The 17,655-nt window shown below is 45.8% G+C and overlaps 1 protein-coding gene across 6 annotated transcripts in view; it reads left to right on the forward strand.

Annotated features, from left to right (window-relative positions):
- The window catches only part of MYO18B (myosin XVIIIB), a 397,224-nt gene that overhangs the window by 248,988 nt on the left and 130,581 nt on the right, over nucleotides 1-17,655 (forward strand). For all 6 annotated transcript variants that reach the window (XM_078336710.1, XM_054239730.2, XM_054239724.2 and 3 more), the window contains one exon: nucleotides 13,304-13,434. In XM_078336710.1, coding sequence (XP_078192836.1) covers nucleotides 13,304-13,434 — 131 coding nt within the window. The remainder of the gene's footprint in view (nucleotides 1-13,303; nucleotides 13,435-17,655) is intronic.

Genomic DNA, 17,655 nt, shown 5'->3' on the forward strand with positions numbered 1-17,655 from the left:
AAAGTTGGGTGGCACAGATATGTCATATTTGTGTTTGAACAGAAAAATGAAATGCCTTTTTTCTTTATTCAGAGAGCAATTGGGTGGGTGACTCTGGGAAGTTGGGAGTGGGGTGTTTGGAGTTTACCCGAGGTCAGGATGTCTGTTTGCAGCTGGGGGTTTTGTGAATCCTCTGTTCAGCTGATATTGACTTTAAGATGGGTTGTTGGGGTCCCATGATGGCTCTTCTTTGCCCCTTTCTGAGGATGCTGCATCAGCAGTCACAGGCTGGAGGGGATTTTTAGGGCTGGGAAAGCTAGGAGCTCTGAATAGCAAGAACTTTAGGGAACTTTAGAGAGATTTTATTTAAAAAATTTTTATTTGCAAACCTTGTGACTCAAAAACCCAAGGTAGAGTTGTGTGCCTTGAAGCCTGATCCCCCATCCCTTCCTCTTCCCCTTCTCCACCCTAATGCCCCATGAGAGCCTCAGCCACATTCTCTATCCCTGTGCATGAGGCTTTTGGGGAGTCTGTGCCATCCATTCCTCCCCATTTGTCAGGGACTCCAAGAATCAAGCACAAAGCCCCTTCCTCACCACTGAAGCTCCAGTTCCTGGCACCATGATTACCCAAGCAGCTGGAATGGTGTCCAGGCAGAAATGATCTATCTAAAGTGGTTGAAAGGGAGAGAGGGGTGCACTTGCAAAGGGAGAGAGGGCAGGGGTAGAAAGCACCCAGGTTCTAGTTCTTTCTCTGCCACCCCATGACTGAGCAATCTTTACCAGGTGGCTTCCTGCTCTAAGCCTCCGTTTTGGCCCCGGGTATCTTGCATGTATGTTCACAGATGCTCTTGTGATGTGTGAATGCACACAGCAGTGCAGCCAACTTAGACATTCTGCAGGCAAGCTCTTTATCATTTACATTTTAAACAGCTCAAGTTGCCTAAATGTTAACTTTCCAGAAAGCTATAAAGACCTTCAGGCAACAGCTGAGGGCATTTAAAAACCATCAGTTGAAAAATAAGAAGAGAAAGGAAAGACCAGAAGCAGGTGCCTGGAGCAGCGAGCCCTTCTGCCTCAAGATAAGGGTGAATCCTGGCAAGTAAAGCTGGGTGGTGTTCCATAGAGTCCCCTTCTTGGCTGCAGAGCCAAGTCCATTCTGCCTTTAATATAAAAGTGTTTTACCTGAGTATGAGTCGAATAGATGTGTCTATACACATATGCAGAAATGAACCCAGGATGGAAATACACCAACATATTTATTAAGAGCAGTTGTCCCCAAGTAACAGACTTAAGGATGATTTCTAATGTTTTCTTTTGTCACTTTCTAAATGTTCTAAATTCTCTACAGTGAATGCTATTAGAAACATAAAAGCAAAGCAATGGTGTTTAAAAGAGAAAGAAAATAGCACACGGTGTTGTCTTAGAGCCTTAGGGCAGCTATAACAAAGTGCCACCAACCGCATGGCTTAAGGCAACTAAAAGGAATTGTCCCACAGTTCTGTAGGCTGAAGCACAAAAACACAAGGTGTCAGCAGGGCCATGCTGTCTCCAAAGGCTCTAGGAAAGAAACTGTTCCATGCTTGTCACCTAGCTTCTGGTGGGTCACTGGAAAATTTTGATCTAGATACGTCGCTCTAATCCTCAATCTTCATGTGACATTCTCTCTGTGTCCTCACATTCTCCTCCCTCTAAGTGTATCTCTGTGTCCAAGCTTCCCCTCCTTATAAGGATACCAGTCATATTGGATTAGGGTCCATCCTGATGACTTCATTTTGACTTGATTACCTCTGTAAAGACCTTATCTCTAAATACAGTTACATCCTGAAGTCCTGGGGATTAAGACTTCAACCTGTCATTTCTGGGGACCTGATTCAACTCATAAACAGACGTGTTTCTAGAGATGAGAAGTTCTTCCTTTATAGATGTGGGAGACAATTGAGATGGGACACATGTGAAGATCTTTTGATGTTACTGTGACAGCCAGCCTCCCAGATAGTTCTCAGTGATCTGTGTCTCTGGCATTCACACCCCTGTGCCGTCCGCTCCCATACTGCATCAGAGTTGGTCTGTGTGACATAGAGATTATGTCAGTGGTAATAGGTTGTCCCTTCTGAGGCTAGGCTAAGAAAGACATTTGGTGGTAGGAGAATCACTTGAGGCCAGGAGGTCAAGACCAGCCTGGACAACACAGTGAGACCCTATCTCTACAAAAAAATAAAATAAAAAGTAGCCTGGTGTGATGGTGCATGCCTGTAGCCCAGCTATGCAGGAGGCTGAGGCAGGAAGATCATGTGGGATCAGGAGTTTGAGGCTGCAGTGAGCCATGATGGTGACACAGCACTCCAGCCTGGGCAACAGAGTGAGACCCTTTGTCTAAAGAATGATTATAACATAATAAAAGACATTTGGCTTCTGCCTTGTTCTCTCTTGGATCACTTGCTATGGGAAAACCATCCACCATATCATGAGGACACTGAAGCAGCTCAGTGGATGTATTAGTCCATTCTTGCATTGCTATTACGAACTACCTGAGACTGGGTAATTTATAAAGAAAAGAGGTTTAATTGGCTCATAGCTCCGACGCTGTACAGGAAGCATGGCTAGGGAAGCCTCAGGAAACTTACAATCGTGGCAGATGTCAAAGGGGAAGCATGCAGGCCCTACATGGCTGGAGCAGGAGGAAGAGAGAGAAGGGGGAGGTGCTATACACACTTTTAAACAACCAGATCTTGTGAGAACTCATGCACTACCATGAGAGCAGCAAGGGAGAAATCTGCCCCCGTGATCCACTCAGCTCCCACCAGGCCGGCCCCTCCGTCATTGGGGATGACAGTTTGACATGAGATTTGGGCAGGGACACAAATCCAAACCACCTCAGTGAAAGACTCTTGAGACAGAGAATTGAGCCTTCCTGCCAACAGCTAGTGAGGAAGTGAGGCCTCCTGCCAGTAGCCACATCAGTGAACCTGCTTGGAAGTGGACCCTCCAGCTGCAGTCAAGCCTGCAGGCAACCAAAGCCATGGCTGGCATTTCGATAGGTCCTGTCTTCATTCCCTCTTGCTGCTGCGACAAGCAACCATGAACACAGTGTCTTAAAACAATGCAGATTTATTCTTTTGGCGTTGTAGAGGTCAGATGTCAGAGACGAGTCTAAAGGCATTAAAAATTAAGGTATCAGCAGGGTTTGTGCCTTCTGAAGACCCCAGGGGACAATCTCCTCCAGCCTCTTCCAGCTTCAAGAGTCCGCCAGCATTTCTTGGCTCCTGGGTGCACCACTCCAATCTCTGCTTCTATTTCCACATTGCTGCTTTCTCCCCCACTGGCCCCCTTGCATCTTAAAAAGACCCTTATGAGTGATTATATTAAGGGCTACCTAGAGAATCCAGGATAGTCTCCTCCCACCGCAAGATCCTTAACATAATCACATCAGCAAGATGACTTTTGCCATGTGAGGGAATGTATTTACACGTTGCAGAATTAGAACGTGGACATCTTTGGGAGGACTTTCTTCACCCTGACAAATACCTTGAGCCAGAACCACCCAGATAAACTACTCCTGAATTCTCAACCCACAGAAACTATGAGAGATAATAAATGATACTGGATATTTCAAAACCCAGTGTTTAGGTAATCTGGTGTACAGCAATACATAACTAATATGGAATGGGGTCTGTAAGTCTGTACTTGATTGTGTAGCCCTTGAAAATAATAATTCTGGTGGTTGAGCACAATGGTTCACATCTCTAATCCCAACAGTGGGAGGCAGAGACGTGAGGATCGCTAGAGGGCCAGAGTTCAAGGTCATGAACACAGTGTCTTAAAACAACGCAGATTTATTCTTTTGGCGTTGTAGAGGTCAGATGTCAGAGACGACTCTAAAGCATTAAAAATTAAGGTATCAGCAGGGTAACATAGTGAGACTCCATCTCTATAAAAAACAAAACAAAATACCTAAGTGGATGTGGTGATGTGCACCTGTAGTCCTAGCTACTGAGTAGGCTTGAGGAAGAAGGATCATCTGCCCTAGCTTGGCTGGCAGGACGAAACTCTGTCTTAGAAATTAACAAAAAAAGAAAGTCATAATTCTGGATGTCTTAGGACTATTTTCCTCAAGATATGCATAAAGAAAAGTGTGCAAATATGTAAGTGAACAGTTTGATGAATTCGTGCATACTGAAAACCCTGTTGTCTGTCTTAAATAATTGAAGCCTAAAATGATCTTGGATGCTTTGGAGCTCTGGACCGGTCATTGCCCCTTCACTTTCAGATCCACTCCTACCCCTTCTCTGCTCTGCTGTAGAATTACAGAAAATGACATTTCCTGGTTTCTTTGACCTCTGGTAGGTTCCACCACTGAAAGGCAGGGATGGATAATTGAAGTCAAAAGGAAAGGAGAAGAAGGATATCGGTCTTCCTTTGGTACTGCCTTGAGGCATCCACGGAAGCAGCAGTGTGTCCTTTTAATTCTGGATCTTACCAGGGACTCTCCTTCTCCATGAAGCCCGTTTCCCCTGGGCAGCTCTACTGAGGTCTCACTTCCCGTCGGATGGCTCCACTCCTTGGCTTTTCTGTCCAGTCCTAGGTTGGCAGTGCCTTCCGGCTATTGCTAATCTCTCCTGGCTTCTCAATTTTTCCATCACCTGGGTCGCACATTTTCTGTATTAAATCCCTTGGTTGAATGACCTAGAGTGGTTTCTGTTTTCCCAAAGCATTCTGTAAAATCCTTCCAGCTTCAACAAAACAAGTACCAGATTCTTAGATGCTATTTTCTGAAAAATGAAGTTGTCCTCGTGAGACACAAGCAGCCCTCATCTTTTTTGTGTCTTTACTTAGAAAGAAGGAAATAGGAACCTATGGACTAAGTATGTGCTGCTGATTTAGGTAGGTGAGATGTATGCAATTTTACATTATTTCATTTGTTCCTTATAATATAGTACCGTCATTTTAACAGATGAGGAACTGAAGGTAAGAAAGGATTAGTAACCTTTTAGGGTTTGCATAGCTGCTTCGGGGTTCATCTTATTCTGAAGTCAGTTCTGTTCCTGCTGCTCGTGATGGGGTTAGCAGTTTGCATCTCTCTCTCTCCCCAGCCACCAGGGTCTCTCTGGAAGTGTGATTAGCTTCAGCTTCACTCGGTTCCACAGAATACTCACCAATCCTTAAGGAGAAATTAACCCATAAACCAACTAACTAATATAAATGTCTTTGAGGATTTGAAAACCACTTCTAGGAGGATTGGGATTATTTAAAAATGTGGCAGAGGCTGGGTGCGGTGGCTCATGCCTGTAATCCCAATGCTTTGGGAGGCCAAGAAGGGCGGACCACTTGATGCCAGGAGTTTGAGACCAACTTGGGGAACATAGCAGGACCCTGTCTCTACAAAAAATTATTTAAAACAATATCTGGGCATGGTGGTGCACACCTGTATCCTAGCTACTCAGGAGGCTGAGGTAGGATTGCTTGAGCCCAGAAGGTCAAGGTTACAGTGAGCTATGATAGCACCACTGCACTCTCCAGTCTGGGCAAGAGAGTGAGACCTCATCTCTAAAAAAAAAAGTGTAGCAGAGTTGAGAGTTTTGGTTGATGCTGGCAGGTGAAGCACAGGACAGCAATGGAATGAAATGCTTTGCTTGATGGGTTGAGAGAATGGATTCTAGCCCCTGATTGCTGGGGTCTCTGCTGTGATTGATTAGACATGGCTACCATGAGTGAAGAAAAGGACAGGAGGTATTGTTGGATATTTGCTGACCCTTTAAAAATTGAGAAGGCCCCAACTTTAATCTGTCACTTTCCAGCTAAATGAATTTGGGGCCTTTGATGAGTCTCTCTGTGTCTACTATCACGTCGTAACAATAGAATAATACCGAAGTGGGTGGATCACTTGAGGTCAGGAGTTTGGGAGCAGCCTGGCCAACATGGCGAAATCCTGTCTCTACTAAAAACACAAAAATTATCCAGGTGTAATGGCAGGCACCTGTAATCGCAGCTACTGGTGGGGGCTGAGGCAGGAGAATTGCTTGAACCTGGTGGTTGCAGTGAGTTGAGATCGTGCCATTGCATTTCAGTCTGGGCAATAGAGCAAGATTCCCTCTCAAAAATGATGCTGCTGCTGATGGTAATGATAATGCAGTGAATCTTCAGGATAATTATGAGGAAAGGACCCTGTAGAACCCTGACCGACTTCTCCCCAGTCTTTATTCCCGCTGGAGACTGGGCATACATTTGGGTTTTCTTAGGGCCACTCCAACTCTTTCCTTTCCCAAAGTGGAACTAAACACTGCCTTCTCGCTCCATTACCACTGTGGCCTTTGGCAATTACTGCATTACCAATGTGGCCTTTGAGCTCTTGGTGGAACACAGTTCACTGGGTTTTTTTTTTTTTTTTTTTTTGAGATGGAGTTTTGCTCTGTCACCTAAGCTAGAGTGCAGTGATGTGATCTTGGCTCACTGCAACTTCCGTCTCCCGGGTTCAAGCAATTCTCATGCCTCAGCCTCTGAGTAGCTGGGACTACTGGCATGTGCCACCACTCCCAGCTAATTTTTTTGTATTTTTAGTAGAGCCAGGGTTTCACCATGCTGGTCAGGCTGATCTTGAATTCCTGACCTCAAATGATCCACATACCTCAGCCTCCCAAAGTGCTGGGCTTAGAGGCATGAGCTACCGCGCCCGACCCACAGGGCTTTTATTCCCCCACTTTATACCCTCCAGCCTAATTTCTCCCAGGCAAGTGACCCTGGGAAAATTTGAAGGAAGCAATGGTAGTTCCTTACAGCCTTTCTTTCTGGGAGAGATTCCCTCACCTGCAGAGACATAGGCATCCTTGGATGAAACAGGAACAATTAGAAACAAAGCTGGAAAGAGCCATGGACTGCAGTCAGGACGCTTGAGCTTTGCTCTAGATCTTTTGTTGGTTGCATGTCCCTAGGCAAATGAGTTAAACTCTCTGAGCCTCAGCCTGCTCATTTGTAAAATGGACACCACAAGGTGATGAGGATTACCTCTCAGCATCAAGCAGGTGGATGAGGAGACTGTTCATTGTAGCATCAGAGAGGAATAAAGTTGTATTTTTTTTTTTTTTGAGACGGAGTTTCGCTCTTGTTACCCAGGCTGGAGTGCAATGGCGCGATCTCAGCTCACCGCAACCTCCGCCTCTTGGGTTCAGGCAATTCTCCTGCCTCAGCCTCCTGAGTAGCTGGAATTACAGGCACGCACCACAGTGCCCAGCTAATTTTTTTGTATTTTTAGTAGAGACGGGGTTTCACTATGTTGACCAAGATGGTCTCGATCTGTTGACCTCGTGATCCACCCGCCTCAGCCTCCCAAAGTGCTGGGATTACAGGCGTGAGCCACCGCGCCTGGCCTAAAGTTGTATTTTTTTTAACTTGCCTATGGTAAAGATAATTCTTACTCTTTACAGAAAATCTTGAGGAGTGCTAAAAGGAACGTAAAAATTGCCTGATATCTTACCACACAGAGATAATAACCATTGCTACTACTTTGCTGCAATAATCTCAGCTCACATTTTATGTCTCTATAGTACTTGACTCTGAGGGTTTCGATAAAGTATTTTAAACATTTAACAGAGTGCCTGTGTATGTGAGGAATGCACATACATATATTCACTTATTAATGAAATACATATTTATTATGTTCAAGGTTTGTTAAACATTTAAGGATATGAAAATACTTGATTATTTTCATCAAGTTTTAGGATATACCCTGATCTGTAGGATAAAGTACATGTTACAGGCACAATTAAATTCCATTTAATTTTTGAGTTGAAGCCAGAAAGGATTGCTGATTGCTAATTCTAATCAGCAACTAGACTCTAATAAATATGTATTCCTTCATATTTGCTAGGTATACTATCTGCCAGATGCTGGAAATATTTGGGTGTGTATCTACACATGCACATGTTGTACACACGTGTTCATATATATACATGTTTATATATATAATAGCATGTATGTGTAATTTTTTAGCATGAGTTTCTGTAATATTTTCTGCTTGTCTTTAGTAAATCAGAGCAACAAGATGAATTTTTGTCAAGTTTCAAAAGTGTTTTGAGACAGTCTAATCTATAGTGTAAATTGTGTAACAGGTGAAATTAACTTTGAGGGGCCTTGGGAGACACCTGGGAAGGTTTGAGAGGCAACCTCTAGAACCGCAGAAATCAAGAAAAGAGAGTCTCGTCCATTTGTAGAGAAGAGAGGGTCCTCTGAAGACTGAGATGCTCTTGGCACAGAAAACAACAAACAATAGTTTTAAATATTAGCCTCTAATTGAACATCACAAGAGGAGATGATTTTAATTGGAGCCATTAATTATCATATGAACTGCTCCTCACATGGGTAACTCTGTGATATGCTCCAGAGGGAGTAGCCTGGGAATTTAACAAAAAATCATGGTTCTCTCAAGTGATGCTGGGGAGGTCGGCAAGTATGCATTTTATCTGCATACTACTACACGTCACCCTACACATGATCGTACTGGTCTCCATGTACATGATATATATATATATATATATCCTCTGTATATTATGTATGTATCATGTATATTATGTATGTGTTAGTTAGAATGTGTAATACCTTTATCCTTCCCTCGTTCGCCATTAACAGTCATATGCTAGCACCATTCATTTCATCCCCAAATGTAATGTGTGCCTCCTGGGTTCCAGACACTGCAATACAGATAGAGATTAGTTCCTGCCAAGAACATAAGCTCCGTGGAAGTGAGAACTTTATTTCTATTGCCGGTGCCTAGATCAGTGCTGCATGCCGTACGTGCTCAACACGTGTTTATTAAATGCACATATGTATGAATGAATAGTATATGAATATATAATATACACCAGGATGTATGGATGTTGTGTGTCTCCTACAGTGAGTACACCATTATATTGTAGTTTTAGATTACCCCAGGCGTGTGGTGTATATCTTAGTGGATTTCTAGCTATGCATCTAACTAAATCATTTTGTATCCCAATTTCCCCCCACCTCCCAGTTTCTCTCCATACTTCAAATCTCTAAAGATAACGGAGAGGACCAAGCTCACACCTGACCTCAAAACACAACCCCACTTCCATGGAGCAGCCCTGAGCCAAGCCGGAGCAAGTGAGCGTGATTGTCAGATGCAGTCACTGCTACCTGCCCACTTCCTGTTTCATGAGAGGGACACCCGCCCATTTCCCCTTCTACTTGTGCCTCCTTCCAGGTCTCCAGAGGGGTCTCTGGCTGGGGCCTTGTTTTATCTGCCCCATGGAGACTGTTTGGGGCACTGCATTTGTTTAGCTTAATGAAATGGTCTCTGCGATCAGCAGACTCCATTTGGTTTTGGAGTTGAAGCAGGAAAGATTTGCTGAGTGCTGATTACGCCAACACTAAATTTCTCCAAGCTTTCTCCTTGGGGTGCCCCCAACGAGTCTGATGCTTCCCCAGCAGATGGAGAATTGGATGCAGAGGGTGACGAGGGGAAACGATAGAGGGTGACGAGGGGGAACGATGGAGGGTGGAAGATGCTGGCAGGTTTCCTGAACGCTGTCGTTGGTCCACATACCCTAGCCTAACGATGGCTTTCTGGTTCTCACCTCTTCTGCCCGTGTCTAAGCCAACTCACCTCCTATGCAGCCCTTGATTTTCTTCATGTCTTTTCTCCTCAGGATAGTAAAAAATCTTCAGAGCCAGAGTCCTGCATTCCACTTTTGTATATGCTTTGTGATCTTGACAAATCTCCTCAGTGACCTGGGGATGACACTGTCCTTTCTGAGGCTCCCCCTCCTCCTATGAGGATTAAAGGATAGCTATGCCACTGTCGGTCAAGTTTCCACTTGGCCAAGCTCATGTACTCCTCAAAAGAGCCCTGTGAGGGACGGTCTGCTACTGATCCCGTTTCACTGATGAGACAACTTAGGTTCAGAGATGTTAAGTAACGTGCTGGAGGTCACACAGCCAGTGAGCATCAGAGCTGGGATTTGAACCCCGGCAGCCTGGCTCCAGAGCCCATTTTCACTTTTATGATATTGTAGATTTGGCCTGTTTTAGACTCCTATTTCTTCTGTCCACTTGCTTAGTCCCAGGCCAGGCCCAGCCATCCCTGAGACACAGTGCCTCCTTCTGTCTCTCTCCTCTACCCTCCAAGAAGCTCCCTGAGGGTGTAGACTCTACCCCTTGCTGCTCCTGCATGACACAGACACCGGCAAGTTTCACCCAAGCAAAATAAGGAGGGGACATCTCTACCCTTTTCTCATGTCTCAGCACATGTGACCTAAAGGGTTCCCCCGACCTAAGAACCCAAGACCCGGATGCTCATCTCAGCTTTGCGGCCTCCCAGAGACATGGCCTCAGACAGGTCATTTGGTTAGACATTCATTGAACCAATGTTTATAGGATCCAATGTATTTAACCCATAACCCACAATGGCCCAGACTTGCGGACTTGGGATAGAATCTAAGGCAGAAATACAGATTTTTCTGCCTCTGTGTCTTACAAAGACACGGGTGCCACATCTGGGAGAAAGTGGCTAATGCCCAGTGGCACCATCATCCTGGCCTATTAGAAAAGAGTGGAGTTTGGGCACGTGCTCCCAGAAGCTGCTGGGAGTCTGCACCCAGCCGTTTCCTAGCTGTATTTATGAGCTGACATGCTGATGTCCTGGGGGGAACACCCCCTCCTTCACAGTCCCTCGATGTCCTTTATTTCCTCTGACAGCCTGGCGGCCCCAGTCTTGGGTCGTCTCTCACCTTGTCAAGGCTGAGATGGGGATTTCACAGTTGGTAGCTTCAGTCATCCGGATGGACTGCCAGCCCCTTCTCATGCCGCCTCAGTGGCTTCCTTCCCACCACCCCATCTCCCTCTCATCAGCTCAGCCTGGCCCTTAGCCTTACTCAGTGTTTGCCTGCTGCTTCTCTCTCTAAAATCAGAAAACATTTGAAAGGCACAGACTCATAATAACGTGAATGGACAAGCCGATCTGCAGAGAGCTGAGTGTGTCCCTGTCGTGGTCCTTGCTGACTTCCTTTGAGGAATGCAATCAAAGCCCCAGAAAGATCACTGTACTGGGAGCCGCCAAGCCCAGGGTTTAAATCCCAGCTCTGAACCTTTCCTGAGTGATCTTGCCGGCTTTACTTTCCTCATCTGCAAAATAAAGAAAAATGAGGTCAGTTGCGGCGGCTCATGCCTGTATTCCCAGCACTTTGGGAAGCTGGGGTGGGCAGATCACTTGAGGTCAGGAGTTGCCTGGCCAACATGCCAAAACCCCGTCTCTACTAAAAATACATAAATTGGCCAGGCGTGGGAGTGGGTGCCTGTTATCCCAGCTACTTGGGAGGCTGAGGTAGGAGAATTGCTTGGGCCCGGAAGGTGGAGATTGCAGTGACTGAGATCAGGCCACTGAACTCCAACCTGTACAACAGATCCAGACTCTGTCTTTAAAAAAAAGAGAAAGAAAATTGACTCTGGGCTAAGAGAGGGGCTGTGAGCCCTTCATTTCACTCAGTTCCATGGGGAGCTGGGAATTACACTTTGACTCCACATCCTCAAATTTCTCCCATCCTCACTGTCCTCATTTGGTATGTGTGTTCCTTTAAACAACAGTCCAAAAATAAACTTTACGTAATTAGAGCCGCTTACAAGAAAAATCCCATCTCTAACCCCGCTTCACCCCATCCATAAATATTCTCAATTCTCCGTGTTATTTGCAAAGATCTGGGCGTGATCCTGCTCGGCTCTATCCAGTTTGCTTCATGTTGTTTCACAGAAGCACTCCACGCCGCCACAATTCTTATTTCTAATGCTAATGTCTGCCTAAGAGCATCAAAGTGACACACTGTGATTTCCCTAACCATTCCCAATTGCTGGGTGATGAGGCAGATCTCAGCCTCTCCCTGTCGTCAGCAGCACCACGGCAAGCATCCTGGGGCACAGAGCTGTGTTCTGCCTCTTGATTTGTCCCCCACAAGATGAATTCCTAGAAGGTTAGATTCTGGGTCTCACCCAGGGTTTCAAACTCAGCATCGTGGACATGCAGGCCAGATGATTCCTTGTGGGACAGTCCTGTGCATCGTTGCGCAGCATCCCTGGCCTCTACCCACCAGATGCCAGCAGCATTCCCCCAAGTTGTGACTGCCATAAATGTCTTAGACATGACCAAATGTCCTCTGGGGGCAGAATCACCCTCAGCTGACAATCACTGTATGTTAAAGAGCAGCAGTGTGTAGGTTGCAAATCAAAGTCAGAGATTTTCCCAAGAGTCTGGATAAAATCCAGTTAGAAACGTACAAGAAAGTATTGATCACTAAGGTGAGCACTGAGTGGGGAGTCAGAGGCACTGAGCTTGGGTTCCCACTCTGCCATGAAGTCTTTGCTTCTTAAGGTCTCAGTTTGTCATCTGTGAAATGGGAGCAAGAACAGAGACTTGCCTGCTGGGCCTGGGAGCCATGAGTGAGATCCTGGCTGCAAAACACGCAACACAGCTCTGGCCACACATGGAGCTCCCTAAATGCCCACTGTGTTTGCCTGGTCTAGAGGGAGCCCAGCTGGGTTTTTCACCTTGGCTTCTTTTTCTTTTTCTTTTTGAGATGGAGTCTCACTCTGGTACCCAGGCTGGAGTGCAGAGGCGGGATCCATTAGGATGACTCCAGAGTAGCTGGGATTACAGGGGCCCATCACCATGCCCAGCTAATTTTTGTATTTTTAGTACAGATGGGGTTTCTCCATCTTGGCCAGGCTGGTCTTGAACTCCTGACCTCATGATCCACCTGCCTCGGCCTCCCCAAGTGCTGAGATTACAGGCGTGAGCCACCGTGCCCGGCTCATCTTTGCTTTTGCTGCTGTTGAGGACAGCAAGGTGGGAGTGCCTAGAAGACAGACTTGAAAGGAAACCATCTTTGTTACGATCTCCTCATGACCTCCTGCACCAGATTTATCCCTGGGGCTCAGCTGCCTAAACCGGACTCCATGACCCTGCTTGGTTTGCACGTTTACTCATCCAACCGAGATGGGCTGAGTAGCCACTGTACATGGTGGTGCAGATTCAGAGAATGGCCCTGGGGTCAGATGCACTGGGGACAGCACCGCCTGCACAGGTGAGCAAGCTCTCTGTGCCACGCCCTAGAGCATCTATTTCCTCCTCTGTGAAACATGGAATACCTGGCCGAGGATCCCGTAAACCTGTCTGCAGAGAGAGCCTCTCATGGAGAACCAACCATTTAATAGGTGATCAGTGAACACTAGGCTCAGCCGGGGGCATGTCTCTTCCCCAGTGCAGGCATGGGTGGTACATTTCCTGTCCAAGGCCAACATGTGCGGGCATCCTCTGTCCCCAGGAGAAGTACGTGGAGGAACTTGCGGCAGTGAGGCAGACCCTCCAGACAGACCTGGAGACGTCCATTCGGCGGATTGCTGACCTGCAGGCAGTCTTGGAAGAAGTGGCATCCAGTGACAGTGATACTGAGAGGTAACTTACTAGGGGCTAGATGGGGCTGGGCACAGCAGGGTGGGCAGCATCCTGGGGAGCTCTATACCCTTTAGCCAGGCTGGGGCCACATTCAGTGGGAAACCCAAAGATTTCTCCAGTTCTGGGGCTGGAGGCATCACTGGCTTACTTGGGTGAGGAGAGACTGGATGGTATTAGCCTCTCCTTGCTGTTGTGGAAACCTCTCACTCGAGCTCACCAAGCCTTTGGTGAAGAAATGTGACAGGAACAAGGACTTCAGCGTATGGTCTTCCACAAGTTCCAGTCCAATCTTGGCCCAATCTGTAAAATGTGCATAATAATATTAGGATGACCCGCATGCAGTTGCCAAGATTGGACTATTTTTGACCAATAGACTGGAAGTTTCGTATATTCGATCTACCTCCCATTTCATAGGGCGGTTAGCAAGAGTTAATTGAGTTCACAGATGAACACGACAGGTATGTAAGTGCTATATAAGGAGAAGCCATGTTTGTACAGAATAACGGACATAATTTTACAAGGGCTATGGCTGATTCAAGGATGCAAGTTTGGGCTGGTGATCAGCGAGATCACCCAAGTTCAAGGCAGGGCTTCTCACCTGTCTCAGAAGATAGGCTACTTTTCACCATCTCTGCTGGAGTCCCAAGCTACTGCAGGCCACAGGTGGACCCCTCAATTGGGAAGAGTTTAAGGTATCCCAGCTGGGCACATGAGTCCAGGCTGTCTAGCTCCCACAGCATTCTGTTCCCAGAAGCTGCCTTTCTACCCTTGGCTTATTGCTTCTCTAGGAACCACAGCTGCCTGCCTTGCCACACATCCCCGCCCCCATTCTAGCCTCTATGGCAAAGCCTGGGTAGCAGAGAAGGCACTTTCTTCACGTAGCTTTGCAGTAAGAACCTGCAGATGTGGTTCCCTCCTGCTGCCTGCAAGCTCTCACTGTACACCCCTGAGCAGGCCACATGAAAAGCCAGTTTTTCTTGGTCTTCCTCTCTGAAGACTTTTATTTTTCTGCAGCCAGAACAGTCAAGCATCAGTCCTTGGGATGCATCCCTCTCTGTTTCCATATGAGGATCCTGACTACAAAGAAGTTCAAGGGCATGCATCAAATTAGCTTCATACACTGAGCCAGAATAGTCTAGTGGCTAGAACACAGTCTGCTGAGTTTCCTACCCAGACCCTTGCCATTCACACCCTCTTGGGGTGGAGGCAGGGGCAGCTGCTGACCTTTGGGACATGTGGGTGTGAGACAGGCAAAAGAAGCCGAGAGGGTTGCGAATCAGCTCTAGTTGAGCCAGCAGGAAGAACCAGACGTCTATATTGTCTATATTAGAGCTGACTATGAATAGTCAAAGAAAACATCTGGGAGAAATACACCAGCATTCTAACACTGAGGAAAGGCGTTACGGGTGATAATTTTTTTTTTCTTCAAGTTTATTTATATTTTCTGAAATCTGTGCAATGAACATGAACACACATCTCCAGCTTCACTAGTGCTCGCTTTCGGAGATTTTGCTCATATAAGTTATGTACTCTATATACCAAATTGTAGAATGCGCATAACCTCCTCCTTGATGCAGTCCTGAACTGGTCATAGCTGCTGAGGGATGTGATCTCAGGCCCTCCAGTGAAGATATCTTAGTGCAGCAGGAGCAAGACAGAGAGCCACTGGACTCTAAAACATTCTTGGCCAGGCACGGTGGATCACACGTATAATCCCAGCACTTTGGGGGGCTGAGGCAGGAGGATCACTTGAGACCAGGAATTCAAGAACATCCTGGAAAACATAAGGAGTCCCTGTCTCAACAAAAACTCCTTTTAAAAAATCGGGTAGGCGTGGCGGCACCTGCAGTCCCAGCTACTCAGGAGGCTGAGGTAGGAAGATTACTTCAACCAGGGAGTTTGAGGCTACAGGGAGCTGTGATTTGTGATTGTGCTACTGCACTCTAGCCTGGGTGACAGAGCGAGACCCTGTCTCAAAAAATAAGTAAATAAATAAAACTTCATGTTTTTGCCTCTAAATAAAAGACTTCATCTTAAAAAAAAGTTCTTCAATTTGTGCAAAAGTGGCTTCTGTCACATCCCAAGTATTCCCGCCATTCCCTGTGAATTTGCACAGCTGTCCAACTGCTGGTGAAAGGGCAAATTCTGATGTTGCAGCTGCCTTCCGGCTCACGATCACGTTCAGGATCCCACCTCCAGGGGCCCCTCCTCCTGTTTTATTAGTGTCGTGCAGAACTTGCTGTAATTACCAAAACGCCTTTTGTCAATATTACTTGTTTGATGCTTGGGCTGGCTTCTCCATTCATAGAAACAATAGAGCTTTTGCATGAATTACAACAGGAATGAATGGCTGTAGTTACTCCCATCTTTGGCCACAGAGCAAAACGTTTAAATTATTTTCACTTGCGTAGCAAGAGATTGCTTTTCTAGGAAACAATCAAAGTTAAGTAAACATAATAAAATTGGAAGGAGGCAGAGGGTCCATGTTTGAAGTGTGGGTGACAGGCTGCAAGAAGGTACAACAAGAAGCAAGGGACAGTGTCCATCAACAGATGCATGAATAAAGAAAATGTGATATGCATACACAATGGAGTACTATTCAGCCATGAAAAAGAATGGGATTCAGTCATTGGCAGTGATGTAAATGGAACTGGAAATCGTGTTAAGTGAAATAAGCCAGACACAGAAAGAGAAACATTGCCTGTCCTCACTTATTTGTGGGATATAAAAATCAAAATTTAACCCATGGGAATAGACAGTAGGAGGTGGGCTGGCTAATGGGTATAAAAATATATTTGGAATGAATGAATAGGGCCTGGTATTTAACAGCACAACAGATGACTAGTCAATAATAATTTAACTGTCCATTAAAAAAATAAATAAAGTAGTATAATTGGATTTTTTGTAACACAAAGGATAAGTGCTTGAAGGGATGGAGTCCCCATTTTCCATGATGTGGTTATTATGTATTGCATGCCTGTATCAAAACATCTCGTGTACCCCCTAAATATGTATGCCTACTATGTACCCACAAAAATTAAAAAATGAAAACATGATAAAATGAAAAGGGAAATAAGAAGCAAAGGACAGACACCTCACTGGGGGATAAGATCCTGGTGGTGAGGTCACAGAAGGTTACAGTCACTCCAGTCTTGGCAAAGGGGCGAATCCCCTCTGGCCTTAAAGGGACCCTGCTGCCACCCTCATCCTAACAAGAAACACCTTTATCTCTGTTCTGATCTACCCTTTCCGAGCTCCATGCCCTGGGCACCCAGGAATCCAATCTGAATTCTTTCTGTCTCACTTTTCATGATCTTCTGTCTCTAGGGCCTTAAATCTTCCTCCCTGCTGTCTTCTGATGTTTTGTTTCCCTTGACTGGATCTCTGGTTTCCACATAGCACCTGCCTCATAGCTAGAAGGGACATCACCTGCATTTCAGAGTTGCTGTGAAGTGTGAAATGGCTACAGAACGCCGGGTATAAAGAAATGCATCTTGTGCCTGTACCTGGAAAAACCCAGTGCAATGTGTAGGATTTTTACAGTTGAAAGTCAAGGAAGAATTTGAGAAGGAATAGGCTCTGCACATCCACAGGTCTGATTGCCAGTTAGAGATCTAATGGTTAATTTCTGCATGACCTTGGGCAAGTTATTCAGCCTCTCTGAACCTCAGTCTCTTCAAATTTAAAATGGGTTAATAATAAGAAGCAAATGAAAAAATACTACTTCCTAGCACAGTACCTTGTGCATAGTAGGGGCTCAGGCAAATGATGAGAATCATCAATTGCATTCATTCATTCATTTGATAAATTCTTACTGAGCATCTATTGCCTGCGAGATGCTGTGTTAAGTGCTTGTTTTATTCCACTTGCTTCTTGTTATCATTATTCTCCCTCTTACACGAAGAGAGGTTAAATAACTTGCCAGAAGTCAGGCAGTAATGAATGTTTGGAACTGTGTCTAAAGCCCCGGTTGGTTGAGTTGCCGAGGAATAGAGAGAAGAGCCTAGGGGTGGTCCTGCTTTTATCAAACCTGCATTCCGATGGGTGTGTGTGTGTGTGTGTGTCCACAAATAAAGTACACAGACTGATAAATAAAACAGGAGAATACAATTGTAGTTATGAGGGCAGAGAACGTGGTGCCATGATGGAGAGCAGGATAGGCAGATATAGCCTCCCAGAGAGGAAGGTGTTGGCATTAAGACCTGAATGGGGAGAAGGGGT

This window comes from Callithrix jacchus, chromosome 1, assembly GCF_049354715.1.
Source record: "Callithrix jacchus isolate 240 chromosome 1, calJac240_pri, whole genome shotgun sequence".
NCBI classification, from domain to species: Eukaryota; Metazoa; Chordata; class Mammalia; order Primates; family Cebidae; genus Callithrix; species Callithrix jacchus.